Here is a 17,590-nt window from a genome sequence, read left to right as displayed (position 1 = left end):
AATACCAAGTTCACCCTACATTGTCTGTCTACATGCTCAAAGCTTAAGCAACATTATGTACTCAGTTGCTGCTCATGCAACTTCCATATAATGCACTTTCACAAGGACAGCACCTAATTGCATTTGCTCTTACATGAGAATGCATTTCTTTACTGCATCACTCTCAGCAGACTACAGGCTCTCAACAGGCTCAGAGCAGCAGCTTCTGAGTATTTTTATTGGGGGGGAGCAGGTCACACTTTATATTGGCACAAATGCTTGGTTTTCACAGCTTCTGTCACCACTGACAGCACTTACAGGTAGGTGAAAGCAACGCCATAAACAAACAAGAGCTACATACACATATTTGGATTTAAATCACTTGCTCATCCTCATATAGGACCTAGCAAAGCCAATCCTCATTTCTCTTTTCCTTTAGCTGAGTGTGTTATTTGCCATGCACCTTTCACTTTTAGCATAAACCAGCCTTCAGGCACTAAACAACACTGGTTGAATCACCAAGCACTGTTTATCACAAGCTCTAAACAAACAGGATTTCTGTATGGAAAAACTGATCTAAAATGATAAAATGCAAAAGGAACTCAAATTTAGTTTAAGTAAACTTGTCACACATATGTCTTGATTCCTGAATATTTTGACTGTAACCATCATTTGAGATATTATGGATACTAAAGATTTTACATGGTCTTAACCAACAGGGACACTTTATAGAAGGAAAATCCATGAGGTGCTGTTAAGTAAAACATCACTTCTGGTTCTGGAACTCCCTGAGCTGTGAATCATTAAAGGCTGGAAGAAGCTGGAACAGCTTGCCCAGAGAGGAGGCAGATGCTCAAGGTTAGGTTGGACAGGGGTCTGAGCAACCTGTTTTGGTTGAAGACAGCCCTGCTCATTGCAGGGGTGTTGGACTAGGTAAACTTTAAAGGCCCCTTTCAAACCAAACTGTTCTGTAATTCTGTGAGAAGGATCTTGGAGAGATACCATTGTGCTCTTACACTGTTCTTACACTCATCTCAAGGCATCTGCTATCGAGCATCACTGAGGACAGGACACCAGCCAGATGACCTTCGGTCTGATCCAGCATCACTCACAGTTTCTCTCAAACAGCATCACATACAATAGCAACACCGGTACTATCATGGCTTTTCCAAGTGGTTTGCAACTATCCCAACAATAAATGTGATTAAAAAGGTCATACATACACTAATGATTTACAACATAACAAATTCTAAAGTTTGACAGCATCTTACCAATGTAAAAATTTTTTATGTAAATCAAACTGTTTCTGAATGCCGTATCTCATTTAATTTCTTTAATTACTAACTATGAATAAACCTTACATATTTTTATTAAAATAAATAATACCCAAGTAATAAAAAAAGCAATACCCAAAAGGATCTTGCTATGCTAACAAGCTAAATAAATACATAAAAGACATCATCTTTGCTGCAAAAGTACTTGCTGTAGGCCAAGAAACAGTAGATTAACAGAAAAATTGAGCACTAAATAACCTGAATTACTGGAGAGGTAGTTTGGAAAAAGTCATCTGAGTTCCACAGTGATTTTGAGAAAAAAGGGAATAAGCAAATAGTGTAACTGATGGCTGACAGTCCTCCTTTATATGCCCCAGAGTAACCAACTACCATCACTCAGAGAGTGAATCCATAACCAGTTTTATCCAACAAATGGGTTTAGCACTCAGTCTTGTCAGTATATTTAAGCAGCCCACAGCATACAGTAATTCATTCTTCTGGCCAAAGCGAAAATACAAACAACTAAACACGTGGCCATCTTACACAACATTCACAGAACAAGCAGGAGGCACCAAGAATGAAGAGCAGACAATTCAACCCTTCAAACACAAACCAAAACAAAATAAACCACAAAAGCCAGGCAAAACCAACCCTTACAACTAAAAAAACAACTAAATGGAAGTATCAAAATTCTGATTCATTTAGCAGTTAAAATCTCAACATCTGATTTCCACGAGACATTGCACAGCAGTGAGTTTCAGTTTTCAAGTATAAAACACCGATCTCTAGGAAGCAGCCCTTCTTTTAAGACTTCACCACGATTCACACAGAATCAGAGCAGACAGGCTTTACCAATTAACTGAGAATTGCAAGCTATAAAACACACCATGGATTCAGTACAAGTCTGCAGACTATAACATTCCTAACACCAGTCTTTTGACATGCTTAGGCCACTGTAATAGAAGGAATCTCCATTTTAAAAAGAATTCCCTACTATATACATATACATATACTGTATACATAAAACAAAACCCAAACCCTACTTCTAGCCAGACACAAACTATACACTTTTGACAATATTTGATGCTGAAATGCAATTCAAAGAAGTCAGATATTAGAAAAAGCAGACATCTCCATGTTTAAGCATCCAAAAAGTACTTTCAAGAAGATATTTTGAACACCCACTAGCATTAGACTTACGTTTAGGAAACGCTTTTAAAAAAAGTAGGAGTTTGAAACTCTTTCACATCTTTCACATGAGCCATCTCCTATCTGTGCCTTTACCACTTACAAGTGCCACTCCAGTCGCAGTACTATCTGTGTGTATCAGGGATAAACCTACTTTTTACGGGCTATTTTTATGACTGCTTAGTTTATGCAATCAGAATCAAATACCAAAAGATCTGGAAATGTGTTACAAACTTTCCCACCAAAAGAAAAGAATTCAAACTAAAAGTAGACAAAAAATGAACCAAAACGAAAAAAAAATTTAAGAAATAAATAAAAAAATCTAAAACAACATTCCAAAGAATATTACATTTCTAAACTTCTCCCTCATAATTTTATTCCCCTCCTTTTAAATAAAAAAAAAATAATAATTTAAACTTTTGGTCACAGCAGATAAACAGTTTATGAAGTTATTTTTTAATGTTATGATATTCTATTAAATATAACAAAAAAGACACTTTTTTTTTAATCTACCAATTTCTTAAGAAGCAAAACTGAAAATCTGCAGTATAAGTAACTTCTTAAGTGCTTCAAGGAAAGTGGCTGTACTCACCAGCACTGCCGCTTTCTGACTTTTCTTCTGATTGGTTTTCTGTGGAAAAAAAAAAAAAAAAACAGAAAAGGAATCACAATGTTTCTATGTTGATTATTTGAAATTACATCTTAAATTTCGGTCGCAAAGTAAAGAATGATAAATTATGTTAAAATCACAATCACTGGATTTGATTAATGTTTATAAATTTACCTTCTGAGGAATAAGTTGCTACCAGGAGCAACAACAAAAAAAACTCCATTAGCCCCCAAACTCACAACTTAAATGAGAGAACTCTATTACATCTCTGACTGAGCTCTGCAAGAACAAACTACACGTTTATACAAAATCAGTAGTAGGATTATGCTCAAGCAATATACATTATTCATTTATCTCACTGGTCAGTCTAGACAAACAAATATTTTTGTATATTACAAAAATAATCAAGGTTCTGCAAAAGAATGTTCTTAATTGACATTAGGTAAATTTTTGGCCTTGACCAACCTCTTCTCTACCCTTAATACAGGCCATGGAAGAATTTATTTCTTCAAGCTTTTTCCTGCCTGATTATTTGTCCTCAAATGGTACTATAGTCCATTGGTATTTTTTTGTCAAGTATTTGTACTTGTCAAATACAACAAATACATAGAATCAGAAACATCTCCTCTTCCATGTAGCAGAGAATCATAAGTATGTATGGAAAAGAAACAGACACAGTGTTGCAAAGTGACTTGCAAAAAAAATTAGCACTCCGGTGAATGACAGAGTCAGATTCAGAAACAGCTTTCTGCAAGAAATTCCGATCCCACTTTTCCAGAAATGGCTGCCAGTAGATGCATTGTGGTAATTTGAGTTGTAACCTTTACCAAGTTCTATAAAATGAAACCCCTACATTAATTTGTCAGTATTATATTTGACTGTTCCTCCTATATTTCTCCTTTTTATGCATCCTCTGCTGCAAAAAATAAAAAAAACATTTTCACTTCCCTGAAACACAGTTAGAAATGGTAAAACATACTTGTCCTTTGCTTTCAACTCAGGCAAGTTACAGCTGTCATTACAGGCTATTTACTTACAGGCAAGAGTGAATTACTGCTCTAAGTCAGAGAGTAATTTTCGACTTCAGTTAGGTTGATAATTTCTGCCATTTACAGGCTGGGTACTAACAGAACTGAAAACATGAAATATTTTAGAAAACCTTTTTCTTGACACTGATTCTTGCTGGCTTTGAAGGCTTCTGTCCCTCTTTTCTCATTGAGATGGCTTGAGAGCCTGAGGACTAAATGCAAACATAAAAACCAGTATCTTAGAATTCCTTCTTTCTTTACACCAGGTGACTGTCATTAGTCTTAGCAGCTGAATGCACCTGCTTTCTCTATGAGAAACAATCATTACATGGCCCTTTCCCAGCTATGAGTATTTGGAAAGTGGGTAATGACCCCTGCCAACTTTCAGACATACATCCAGGATAGCCTGTTTGCAGAAAACCAAGTACTTTCTTGTTGACATTATTTTTGGGCATATTTGGCACATTTACAGCATAATGTAAAATAAATGCCCAACCAATACCCTAACTCAACTGTAACTTAATGAAGGAAACACACAAGAAGCAGAGAGGATGTAATGAAGAACATACAAACATACAAAGATATAAATGCCTGTCTGGACTGAGAAGTGAGATGCAACTGGATTTAAAGCTGTTCAATTTTCAACTCAGTTCAATGGAACACCAGAGCTACCTCGCCGAAACTATTGCCAAAGACATCACACTTGAACATTGCTAAGAGCATCTCTGAATCCAGAAGCAATAAATGTACCTCATGTCTACAAGGAAAGCGTGTGTGTTTGTATCTGCCCTCAACAGTGGAGACAAAAAACCAGACAAAATTACATCTTGCAAAAAAGTGGCATTTTTCTTCCTCACTGTTAGACAACTCAGTTTTGTTATGATTGGGTCACAAGTCTCTGCTTTAAAAATCTTCTCAGTACTAATATCATGAAGAAGGTAAAGGAAGTTGTACTATGTCTACTTAATATATTTCATTAATGCAGACTGCTCAGCCTCCTCTACAACATGCAAGAGTTGATAAACGTCTGATAAATGTCAACAGACTGGGGTTGGTTAGTTGGGGTTTTTGTAGTTAGTGGGTTTTTTGCTGTTGTTGTGGTAGTGGGGTCGTGGTGGGGTGGTGGTTTTTTACACATACATCAGTGAGATCAGTAAAAAAAGGTATTTTAAATCAATGAAGTATGCAAAAAGACTATTTCCATCACACTAAGCCCATTCTAACAGACCACATATTCTGTGTGTTATATCCTCAATTTTTAAAATTTGTACAGGAATTAACAGTCTGTAGTTCAAATAACAGAAATGAAAATAAAATTAGCTTATCCCCGCCAGCCAGCTGAACCTGGTATTTTTCTAATCCACCAACAAGCATATGAAGTAATTAAATAAATACAATTTCCATTTTTTTGAGATGGAGAAGGGGTATGATACAAGCAACTGCAATTGTTTTCTAAATGGACTGTATGTCACAATAATACACACACAATTTTGAGCCATCAAAATGGTATCTGTAATTAAACTAGCTTGAGTCACACATTCTCCTTTTCTGATCAAGGGTTTCATCTTTATGATCCTCAAAAATATTTGGAAATTTGCATAAATGCCATAGATTTGAATGGCTGCTGTTGCTTTCAGTTCTTTTGATCATGAGGCTGCTGATAGGTTATCTGCTTCTGCTAACAGTCCAGAAGAGACTGAAGCACATAACAGAACAAAGAAGCATTAGGTTAGATCCCAAAACCTTCTGGAGACTGGAATATGCGGGTAAGTGACAGCCCAAACAGAGACAATTGGAAACTACTGCTAAAGCAGGCAGGTATACGGCAATATTCCTCAGCAGGCTGTACTAAGACGGCAGAACAGTGAGGGTGTTTATTTCCTAAATAACAATTTGATAAGGAATTTCAGAATTCAAACATTTATCTAAGAGGATTGGAAACAGTATTACAAGGCATCAAGATTCTGAGCACACTGTATTTTACTGAAAATAATTAAGTGTAATTAAAGAAGTAACTGCTTTAATGAAAGATTTTTATTAGGGTTTGTTCCCTTCACACTTTTTAATGGCTGGATAGAGATGATATTTAAGAATATATGTATACAATACAGAATGAAATACAGAATAAAAACCTCTGAATATTCATTTTCACTGCAATACAATTGCACATTGTATGTTATATGGCAGGTGTGATTCATGTACAAACTCAGAAAAGGTCCTTTCATATATGAGAAGCTGTATAAAGTAAAAAAACCCAACAATTCAAAACAATGTGAGAATTTTCAAGCAATGTAGGAATAAAGGAGCTGCTCTTGGGTATATAGGCAGAGTTACATGTATTATTGAACGAGAACACAAAAAAAAATTGAGTGTTATTAATTGAATTTCTGAAGGAGAGAAGGCTCAGGAAACTGAAGAAAAACAAAGTATTAAAAGCCAGCAATGTTCTGTGAAGCATGAAATGGTGAGACAATCCATGCATGAATGCTGCTCAGAAGCAAAGCTCTGGTATGTGTTCTGTCAATGGAATTCTCTGAACACGTTTTACTTTCAGTAAGATGGAAAGAGCATGAAAGAATTTAAAGACGCAAAAACAGACGTTACGGCAATCCCACTTATGAAGGGGGAGTTGTGAAGATATATTCAAAATTTAAATAAAATGAATCATCTCATCCAACTTTACAGGAATATCTTATACTTTATTAGTGTCTACAGTGTAACATCTTCTCCTCCACCCATCAGTTCTTTACAGTCTGGGATGCAATTGCCTGCCAAGGTCTGCATTTTCACAAGTCATATTAGTAGCACATTTTTCCAAAAACCAGTTCAGTAAGAAACTTCTATCATTATCTCTAACAAAGCTGCAATTTTATTTATAATGAGATCCAGCAAACCTAAACTACCTGCTGGCAGAAAAATTAAATATTGGGCAATTACAGCAGTAAGGGAAATAATAATAAGGGAAACAATCAGAAAAGTTTGCTGTTAAATGTTCAACAAAAGCGTCTTCCCATTCCTTCAACCAAGAAAGAAACTTATATTACAGCATTATCTTATAGCAGAGTGTTTGCCGGTGGGAAGCTCAGAAAACAATTTTAACCAAATATATCCTATGTATCAGGCCCACGAATTGCCCCTAGATAGTTTCTAGCTATATGCATGTAAGAAAAATTCATTTTGTTCTATAAGACATATTAAGATATATGCAAAATCCTCTGCTTTTCACCCGCCAAAAAAATTACAGCTATGATAGCTGATGACAAAGATAAGATAAAATGACTGGAAGCACAAATAGCATTGTTGCATAGCAACTGTTGATGTACATATGGTGATGTTTATGGAACAGAATGTAGTTCATATTTAATGCAGAAATAATACCAAAACCAGCCTAGACAGCAAGACCTAGACAGCAAGAGACAAGTGTGCTTTGGATGCCTCTGCAGACACGACAGAAGCCATGCTTTGCTACACTCTTGTTCAGGAGCGCCACCACAGGCCTCAGTGATTTGCCCAGCAATGAAGACAACGCAAAGTCCACATGTGCAACAGCCTTGCAAAGGAAGCACGAAGATACTTTGCAACTACCACTTTCAGAGTACTTGGTATTATTTACTGGGGCTATTTCAAAACACAGAAAAAGGAAAAGAAAAAATAAATGGGAGAAATCCCAGAGGTAATCCAAACAAAAGATGCAGCATGTGTGAAAGCCAGCATAAGCCAGATTTTTAACAGCACTGGGATGTGAGCCACTTTACCCAGCTTTGTACTAGCTCAGATACACACTGCAGAAGAGCAAGAAACTGCAATTCATTAGACTTTGGACACAATAAATTGCACCTTAGAAGAGCCTACTGCTGTCCATTAACTAATATGGGACCACCAGAGATGCAGACGTTTACAATGAAAGAACTAAAGGATTTCTTCCAATACTACAAGTAGGAGAAGCAAGTTCAGTTAAGACAAAGCAAAATAAAACCCACAGAGAATCCATTCAGAAGACCAGAAATGACACAATGGAGAAAATATTAAATTACTTGTCAAATTTCATCTTTTTTCTTGCTCTAAATGACCTGATGAATCAATGTGCAGTGCTGAATTATCCAGAATATGTAAACTCCCTACAGCATCTTCCAAGACCACAGCATATTTCAGAAAGGCCATCAAAAAGACAGTCACTACAGCATAAGGATCCCAGGGTTAAGGACTACACAGAGAATAGATCTTGGGGAATTCAATGTGCTCAAAAAAAAGGGAAGAGAGGGAACAAATCACAAACCCACAATCAAAAAAACCCCACCCTGTACAAAACAAACCCAACTGCTTTATGCCATTTGTTCCATTTTATTTAAGTCAATCTTCAAGAAGGGTATTGACTCAGAGCAATAGTGCATGAAGCACTTTTTTATCCATATTTCATTTGCCTAATTCCTCAGTTGCACCCTTCTAGATGCATGACACCTGCAGTTCCATACCAGCTTAATTTTTGCCCCACGGTTCAAACTGACATATTGCTTGTGTTACGTGGTGCAGTTTAAAAAAGGAAAAGGAACAAGATGCTTTTCAGAAAAAAAGTCCTAATTATAATATGAAGACAAATACTGGTCTGTGAACCTAAGAATGAGTGAATTTCAGTGTCCTATGACTGCCTTACTGGGGATTGACTGATGTGCAAAGATTAAGTTTTTATTGAGTGTTTTTCCATGGTCAATACAGTGCTTTTTCCTTGGGGATCTTCTGGCATCAAACAGAGCAGCAACCTTTCTTTCAGCTGGGACATCTCTACAGTCCACTCTTCAGACACCAGTTTTCACACTAGCCATAATTCACTTTGAAATTTGTTGAAATTGGATAAAGAGCTCAAAACATATCTACACATTTAAGCACACGAGTGTCACCTCAGAAACATGGTGCCTGTAAGGAATCTGACTGGAATTTGGCATATTAGTGTCACGTTCCTTTTTAAAAGCAATAAAAAAAGTCAGGCAAGAAAAGCGCAATAAAGTACATTTTCGATTGTACTGTCAACACCAACTAAACACAACTGCAAAAGATTTTAGCCATTTTGCATTTAAATCAGTTTCAGGAAAACCCATTGACTGCATCTTATGCTTGCTAATCTCAAGCAAAAACAATTTTGACAGGGTCTATGCTCATTCAGTGCTTCATTCCAGTCATTTCTCATGTCACTAACTACCCTTTCCTCACAGTTAATATAATAACTTCTACTCAGTAGATCCATGGTCCTCAAATAACTTTTTCTAGTTGCTAAAAAATGCAACATTTTTAATTGAATAAATAAAAAAATGGACAGAGGAAAAATCAGCATTCTTATAAAACTATATTCACAGCAGAGACCAATTCAAGGAGAAAAAAACAAATACTAGTTGATAAAAAAAATGCATGGGAACAAAACCCCTTTCTTATTCAGTGAAAACCCTAAAGGAGAATATATACAATGTACTGCGCTCTGTATTGTAGTCCATGTTCCCTCTGTTCTCCTCAGCAGACCCAGAGCTGAAACATCCATTATAACCCTGAAGAACTCAAATCAGCTGCTCAATCACATCAAGTAAACAGGCAGACACAAAAAAATTACAGCAGCGTTATCTATGCAGAAAACAACAAAACAGCCAAAACCTGACTTCTGAGTCTTCTGTCTTTTACAGCATTGAGTTTATTGAAACCAGACATACTGGAATTGTAACAACTTTAATTCTTACCTACTGAAGTTTCTGTGAACACTGTTAAGGTCTGTCCTCCCACACTTTGCAGAAGAAATGGATGTTCCCTTGGTGCACTGACTGAAGCAGGCTTTCCTCCAATATCATTGATGTTTGCAAGCTCTTCATTCAAAGTAAATGACACCTAACAGTCATAATTGCCACTGTTACTAAACAGACTCAATTACACTGTTTCACAAGTTGTGGGGAAACAAAAAGAGAGAAAACACAAGTAGCATAGAACATTGCTATTTCAAAAATAAAGAGTGATATAAGAGTCCTTCCACACTGATCTCTCATTGAAATACAGAATTCAAAGCTTTCATGTATGTAATAAAATTTACTCGACTTTTAAAAAGTTGTAAATTACTTCCTCTTGAAGTCAGAGAACAATTTGATTTTACTTATTAAAATATAAGGCATAATAGGTTTTCAGCCATTGCTCAGTATGAGCACTTAAAACTGTTTTACACATCCAGCTGAGTTCCAGAACAAGTGTTGAAGTACCACAACAAGTGTTACTAGCCTGGGACTCACGAATTGCATACAGCCCAGAAGAGGCTTAAACACAGCTCCTTTGCCATGTTCATATTGTATGCTCAATACAGAAGCTAAGGAAGGGGGGACTGGATAACCAGAATCCCTATACACAGGCCACAGCGAGGAACTTGGAGAGGGATACTTCACACCAGCACTGTGTGCTTTTCCTGTGCATCCTCCTTAGCCTTTTGTACTAACACATCTCAAAATGTTTCAAGAGAAGGTCACTACTGCTTTCAGATGGGTAAACAAAGTGAGGGAACAGAGAGACCTGATGCAAGTCCCACAGGCATCTATGGGCAGAGCTACTAACAGAATTCTCTCCTCCTCATTCTGTGGTACAACGTTTCACTAGAAGTATAACAAAAAATATATGACATTAGAAACCAGCACATTCTAAACAATTTTTAGAATTCAAAACATAAACTTTAGCAATTACTTACTTCTGTTCTTCCTTGATTTCTGAAAAAGAAAATATTTAATATTTAATAAACATATAGATATTTTAAAATATTTCACAAAGTTTCCATAACGTAATTCCCCCAGTTTAGCTTTCCAGATAAAAAAAGCAAATTCAAATTCTAGTTTTGTTATTCATCTTCACCCCTGAGCTGCTCAATTTTTTGTCATGATGATGCCCAAGAATAAATGGGAAAAGTCAGCATGTGAGAACAGAAGCAGCAAAACAACACATGTAAATAAAAGAAAATTCTGCAGTTAGGTTTCTGTAAACCTACAAAATCAAGCATCATGTAATGGGACAGAGCAACTCCCCAGTATAATTTTGTACAATTTATATTCCTAATCACTACACAAGCAAATACTGTTCATATACCAGAGAAATATGCACACTGTTGGGAAGAAACAGGATTATGTCTTGTAACAGGTGCAACATATTCTTATTTTACTGCAGGTAACATCGAAGAAATGCAACCAGTAAATGTAGAGTAAAGGCTTACTTGACAATCCTTAGTTTTCCCACTTCACCTCTTCCTGAAGCTTTATTCCACTGTTGTGACAAGTATTTGGGGACCTAAGAAGAGACAACAGATTTCAAGAAAAGCAGATTTTAAAATTCTATACAAATTGTGTATGTGTAAATACTTTAAATGCTTTTACCCCAATCACTTCAGAATAAAGTATGAGCTAAATATAGTAGACAATAAAGAGCCATAGATGGTTTTGGTTGGAAGGAGCCTTAAGTCATCTAGTCCAAGCCCCCTGCAATGACAAAGGACATCTGCAACTAGATCAGGCTGCTCAGAGCCCCATCCAACCTGACCTGGAATGTTTCCAAGGATGCCACATCCACAACTTGTCTGGGCAACCTGTGCCAGTGCCTCACCACCCTCATCATAAAACACTTCTTCCTTACATCTAGTCTAAATCCATCCTCCCTTCACTTAAAACCATTACTCCTTGTCCAACTGCTATAGGCCCTGCTAAAAAGTCTGTCCCCATCTTTCTCATCAGCCCCCTTAAGGCACTGGAAGGCATCTATAAGGTCTCCCTGGAGCCTTTTCCTCTCCAGGCTGAGCAGACCCAGCTCTCTTGATCTGGCTTCACAGAAGAGGTGCTCCAGCTCTCTAATGATCTTCATGGCCTCCTCTGCACCTGCTGCAGCAGGTCCATGTCCTTCTTATGCTGGGGGCCCCAGAGCAGGACACAGCAATCCAGGGAGGGTCTCTCCAGAGAAGCAGAGCAGAGGGACAGAATCCCCACCCTTGACATAATGCCCACACTGTTGCAGCCCTGGACAGAATTGGCTTTCTGGGCTGCAAGTGCACATTGCCAGGTCATGTCCAGCCTCTCATCTATCAGCGCTCCCAAGTCCTTGTCCTCAGAGCTGCTCTCAGTCCTTTCCTCCCTCACCTTGCACTGATACTGGGGGATGCCCCAACTCAGGTGCAGCAGCTTGTGCTTGGCCTTGTTGAACTTTATGAAGTTAATGTGAGTCCACTTCTTGAGCTGTTATATACATATACATATACATATACATATACATATACATATACATATACAATCTGTTAGGGAGAGCAAAGAGAATAATGTAGCACAAAAACAACACCAACGTAGAGTCTCAAATAACTTCAATTTCAAATACTACTAATCCAATCATAAAAGGGAGAAAAAGATCAGCATCATATTCTTGAACTAAGGAGTCTCAGTATTTTATAGGTAAAATTGTACTTTTAAGTATTTATTAGAAATTATCATTTCTCTGGAAAAAAACCCACATCAACAAACCAATCACAGTGATGAGAAGTTAGGTGATTTCAAATCAGAGACCAAAAAGTGCTGTGAAGGGAAAGCTTAGAGCCTGGGAACTTCAGACATGCTGAGCAGCAGACCACAGCCTACTGCCACCAGATGTTCACTCCTCCAACAGCAGAACCACCCTAGGCAGATCTGCCTCCCATCACTCATTCCCAGCTCTTCACTGCACTGGGCAAAGTCTTTGTGCAGCTGGTCAGTATATATAAAGAGCAGACTGATCTAGCTAGGAGGAATGGGTGACTTCTACATTTTAGCTGTGCTGATTTTGTGTTTAGCAGGTGGAAAAACCAAAGCAGCTCCCCAGCCCATTTTCCCGAACAGCTGCACGAAGCAGTGTTTAGTCCAGGGACAGGAACAAGACCTGCATAATGTGAGGATTAAAAGTTCTGCAGTGATGTTAACTGACCTACACACTAATTCCTTCAGTTCCAAAGGCTGTGGTATCTGCAGCAATGGGTGACCTGGGCTCAAAATGGACAATAAAGGCCTCTGGGAAGCAGCGCACTCTTCAGAACTTTGCAGTTCTTTACTGGCACAGCAAATTTTGTCCTGGCTCACACATTCCCACATCTACTGAAAACATCTGTGCCCACGTAGAAAAACTGTGTGAGGCACAGCCAGTAAGAAAGAGAAATGCACTGAGCTAGGCCTGTTCCAAGAACTTGCTGACAAAGAGCAACCCTCTAACTTCCTAAAGCTCAAATTAAATTAACACTAACTTTGCATTTATCTATTCTTCAAGAATTCCAGAAGATCTCTTGGAACTGGTGCTTAGTTATTAGCACTTACCTTTAGATTCACAGCACCCCACATAGTACATGTGGAATAACTGCAAAATCCAGATGTCCTCCAACTGCTCAGACAAACTAAATAGCAGTCCAAGTTCCCATAAAGTTCAGTTTTGGTCAAAAATACCACAAAAGCACCACAGAAAGCCATGAATTGGCACTGTCTATTGATATATATTTTTTTCAGTTTTCAAAGTGACAACTTTCTACAGCAGATTCTGTAGAATTCTCTACATGCCAGATCAGATATAGTTTTCTTTTAAAGTCAAGATGAATGCTATGACATGCTTCCACTGACTCAACAGAAGTATTATTATGTGCTTGCACCAAATCTGTATTTATACTGCCAGCTAATAAGGTAGATGCACATTCAGTGTGAGTGGACAAGGAGTGAAGGGCTCTCATGGTGTTAAAATTGCTGACTAGCTATATAATACATTCAGACTGGGAATTCAGTCAGATTAAGAGGTTGCAGATCAATCACACTCTTTTCAGTTGCATGGGAAAGTCTCAAAGAGTGCATTCAATCATCTTTCTGCTGGCCTACCTGCAGTCAAGAGCTATGCAAAGAAAGACAAAGGGTTATGAAGGGCTGTGATCAAAGGATTACTTCCAGCTATCCACAGGTACTTCAGATAAAACCAGGTGCTATTCACAAACCCACATGCTAATGACATAAACAATCAGGAAAGATTAAATAAAGTCTTAAATGCTGTAGACATCCTATTTTGCACCTTTCTTTTAACTTTAGCATTAAAAAATATTAACATAGGGAAAACAGTCAGTTTGCAAAGTCTCAACACTCCTTGAAAGAACACACAGAAAACAGGAGCAATGTGTCTTTACAGGGCAGAATTTTCAAAGATCCCACAGCAGGATTTTGAAAAATACATACCCACAGAAAGAGTGACCTGTGGACAGAGTGCCTGCCCAACTGAAAGGCTACTGAACACAGCCTTTCAGGACAAGTGGCCTTTATTCTGGGATTTGTAGGTAAGAACATTCTTCTCTCCAAAAGAGAAAAAACACAGTTTAATCACTAGAACAAATCTGATGCACTACAGAGCATCACTTTAAGACCTCTTCCCACTGCTGTTCTCCTCTTGCTACTCACATCACACAACTGCCCAGGCTGCAGTACACAGGCACCCTGCAGGCAGTGCAGGACACGAGGGCCCTTGCTCCGCTCATCTTTCAGCTCGGGGACAGCTTCCCACCCACCTTTAGAAGGGAACACACAAGCAGCCCCTATGTGTAACAAACTACTTCCACTTTTCTGTAAGAAATTAAATTAGCTCTTTGCCTACACAGGAATCCATATGCAGTGCACACAACAGAAGTTAAGGCTGATGTCAGGTTCTATGTTTTAACTCTTCTTTGAACGTACAAAAAAATAATTAAATAAAGATATGATCTTTCTAGCTATAGAACAATGCAGCAGATTAAATAAAAAAACCTGACCAACACACAGAGGGAACAAGAAATTAACAATTCTAATGGCTAACACTAAATGGGCTTCACTTTATCACAAGTACAAAACCAAATGTTCTTATTATTTCTCTACCTTAGCTTTCACTGAAAACACAGAAACAAAAATCCAGTTGCTTTCTGGATTTGTACTAGAGCAACTCTCTCTCTTTATGGTACCTCCTTTTACTGCTCATGCTTCTGAAATACTCATCACTACATTTTTTTATTGCCTGTTAAGTAGTCTCTCTGGAATACTTCCTGTGCTAGCACAATGCATGCTAAAAGGAAATCAAATAAGCCAGGTTTTTTATTCCATCAGAACTTAACACTCTCTCCCTCAAAGGAAGCATAAATTCAGCCTCGTTGTCCTAGCTAGTGAAGATAAAAAGTACAGGTACTATGCACTGTCTTGCCTCTGAGTGTGCTGGCAGTCCTGCTAACAGGGGTGGTTGTTTCCACGTTTAAGTCTGAAGGAAATCAAAGGATAAAATCCTGCATATCCCATGTTATGGCCTACCAGTGTTAGCATCTTTTCAATATTTACTTACTATCATTAATATACAAGAAGACAGACATAAGTTCAGAACATGTGATGAAGGACGACATCAACATTTACTTGGAAGAGTAATACTTAAGCTTTCCTTTCAGTCCTGTTTTCTCATTAAACAGAGTGGCACCAAATGTCAGCACACATGTGCTTGAAAATTCCTTGCTTCAGGAAACAGCAAACTAAAGGACAAGCAAGTTCAGTGTCCTGTCTCCAAATGCAGCCAATGGCAGTCACTTCAGGAAGAATGTAGGAAGAAAATGTATTTCCCCAGCATGCTCTTCTAATTTGTAGGATGTTTTAGCAGACATGGGGCATGGCAGCATATTGATTTTTAATCTCCCAGTTCAATTTTCTTGCCTGACTTTGACTAATGGTGTTTGAGCTTCTGTGAAGTTTTGACATTCACAACTTCTTACTGCAAGAAGTTCCAAAATTTAACTACATATTGTGCAAAATGGTACCTGCTTTGCTTGCACTGAGCCCCATCAATGAATTAATCTGACACACTCTAACTCTTGTGTTTGAACTGACTCTTTCCTATTCACCTTTGCCTACCCACTTCTTCCTTACCCACCCATGACATTACTCATTGCTTCAGATCTCTACAAGATTTACAAATTAATCCTCTTGCCCGTCTAAGAGGTAATAATGTATTTAGGAGTTCCATCCACAGCCATCATTCCTTGTTGCCAAGACCAGACCTGGTGCTCTCCTCTGCACTGCTCCCAGGTCCACTGTATGCTTTCCACAGCAGGGGGGATGAGACCACGGCTACACAGAGCATTTCAGACAGAGGCAACATGAAGGTACAATAATATTTTCTCTTTTGTTTTCTGTATCTTTTGTAATCGTGTCCAATGTTGACTCTGCTCATTTGACATGACGTTCTTATAGGGTTATCCCCATGTACTGAAAAAACCCCTCCTGAATGACAACAACCAGCAGAAACCCAGCTGCCGTGTACATATAATTAGGATAGTTTTTCTCTATGCATGTCAGATTAGACCTTTCAACTCTTAATTTCAGCTGCCATTTTATCATCCTGTCACCCAGTGTGTCATGATCTACTTCTGCAGCTTTCTGCTGCCAGCATTCATTGACAGTGCCCTGGATAAGCTACTACAATTAGAGCACTGCACAGTGTTCATTCTGGTTTCGTCACACCAGACACTCAGGTGTCTGTACAGAAGAGGAAGCCAGATGCAGCAACCTGACCACCAAAAATTCTGCACAGCAAAGCAAGTCTGAATCCCCAGTTATTTATAAGGGCCTCAGTAAGTTTTGGCAGTTGAAGTATGATGGTGTTACACCCCTCTCACCACCCAGGACTGGTATTTGGGTAAAGCCCTGTCCCCACAGGTTTTTTCAAGTCGATAGTCTGAACCTATTCCTAAAGGAGGAAGGGGAGGAAGCAACTGTTTCTCCCACGACAGAATAAATACAGGTCTAGAAAAAGAGGAGCACACCCAGAGGGGACATGCTCCCCCATCGGCTTCAAGTCTCCTCTTTCTGAAACAACGTGTGGTGTTGGCAGCAAAATGTCTTGACAGCAAGACACTCACTCCAGGGAACAGAGCAGCGCCAGCATGTTAGTGGTGGTACCAGACTGGAGTGTGGCCCTGCTCCAAACAGGTTTGATTTGACACCTTTGCTACCTTTTCACAGCCCCTCCACTACAGCTGTATTTCACTAGCACCAAAGGGAGCTGTAATGTAAATGTAAAGACATTGGCGTTCACTTTCCTTGTTGGATGTGGACGGTTTTTTAATCAGGATGTGAATCTGGGCACACTCAAAACATTTCCCAACTCTCAAAGTTTTGGGGAAATAAAAGTTATACTGCCATGTTTGTTGCTTGTCACAAACCACTAGCGAGGACAAGGAGATGTTTTACTGTGAGGGTGGTGAGACATTGGCACAGGCTGCCCAGGGAGGTTGTCGATGCCTCATCCCTGGAAATGTTCAGAGCCAAGTTGGGTAAGGCCTTGAGCAACCTGGTCTAGTGGGAGATGTCCCTGCCCACCGCAAGGGGGTTGGGACTGAATGATCTTTAAGGTTCGTTCCAACCCCTCAACACTGATTCTGTGATACCTCCCGGCAGCCCAACTTTCCCCGCGCTGTCTCCTTTACTCTGGAGGCATGCGGGCCTAGCCCCGCGCTGTCCCCG

General features: G+C 38.7%; 1 protein-coding gene across 1 annotated transcript in view; it reads right to left on the bottom strand.

Annotated features, from left to right (window-relative positions):
• GTF2F2 (general transcription factor IIF subunit 2) overlaps positions 1–13,429 on the bottom strand; it is a 76,481-nt gene extending 63,052 nt beyond the window's left edge. The window contains exons 1-6 of the mRNA XM_008633197.2: positions 13,406–13,429; positions 12,212–12,307; positions 11,299–11,372; positions 10,783–10,801; positions 9,800–9,944; positions 3,034–3,072 (exon numbers count right to left, since the gene is read on the bottom strand). Of these exons, the coding sequence (XP_008631419.1) occupies positions 3,034–3,072; positions 9,800–9,944; positions 10,783–10,801; positions 11,299–11,372; positions 12,212–12,307; positions 13,406–13,429 (397 nt within the window). The remainder of the gene's footprint in view (positions 1–3,033; positions 3,073–9,799; positions 9,945–10,782; positions 10,802–11,298; positions 11,373–12,211; positions 12,308–13,405) is intronic.
• Positions 13,430–17,590: the final 4,161 nt, after the last annotated feature.

The sequence above is a fragment of the Corvus brachyrhynchos genome, unplaced genomic scaffold (genome assembly GCF_000691975.1).
Source record: "Corvus brachyrhynchos isolate BGI_N302 unplaced genomic scaffold, ASM69197v1 scaffold202, whole genome shotgun sequence".
NCBI lineage: Eukaryota > Metazoa > Chordata > Aves > Passeriformes > Corvidae > Corvus > Corvus brachyrhynchos.
The sequence above is the reverse complement of the archived record's forward strand: the minus strand, read 5'-3'. Positions and strand labels throughout refer to the sequence as shown.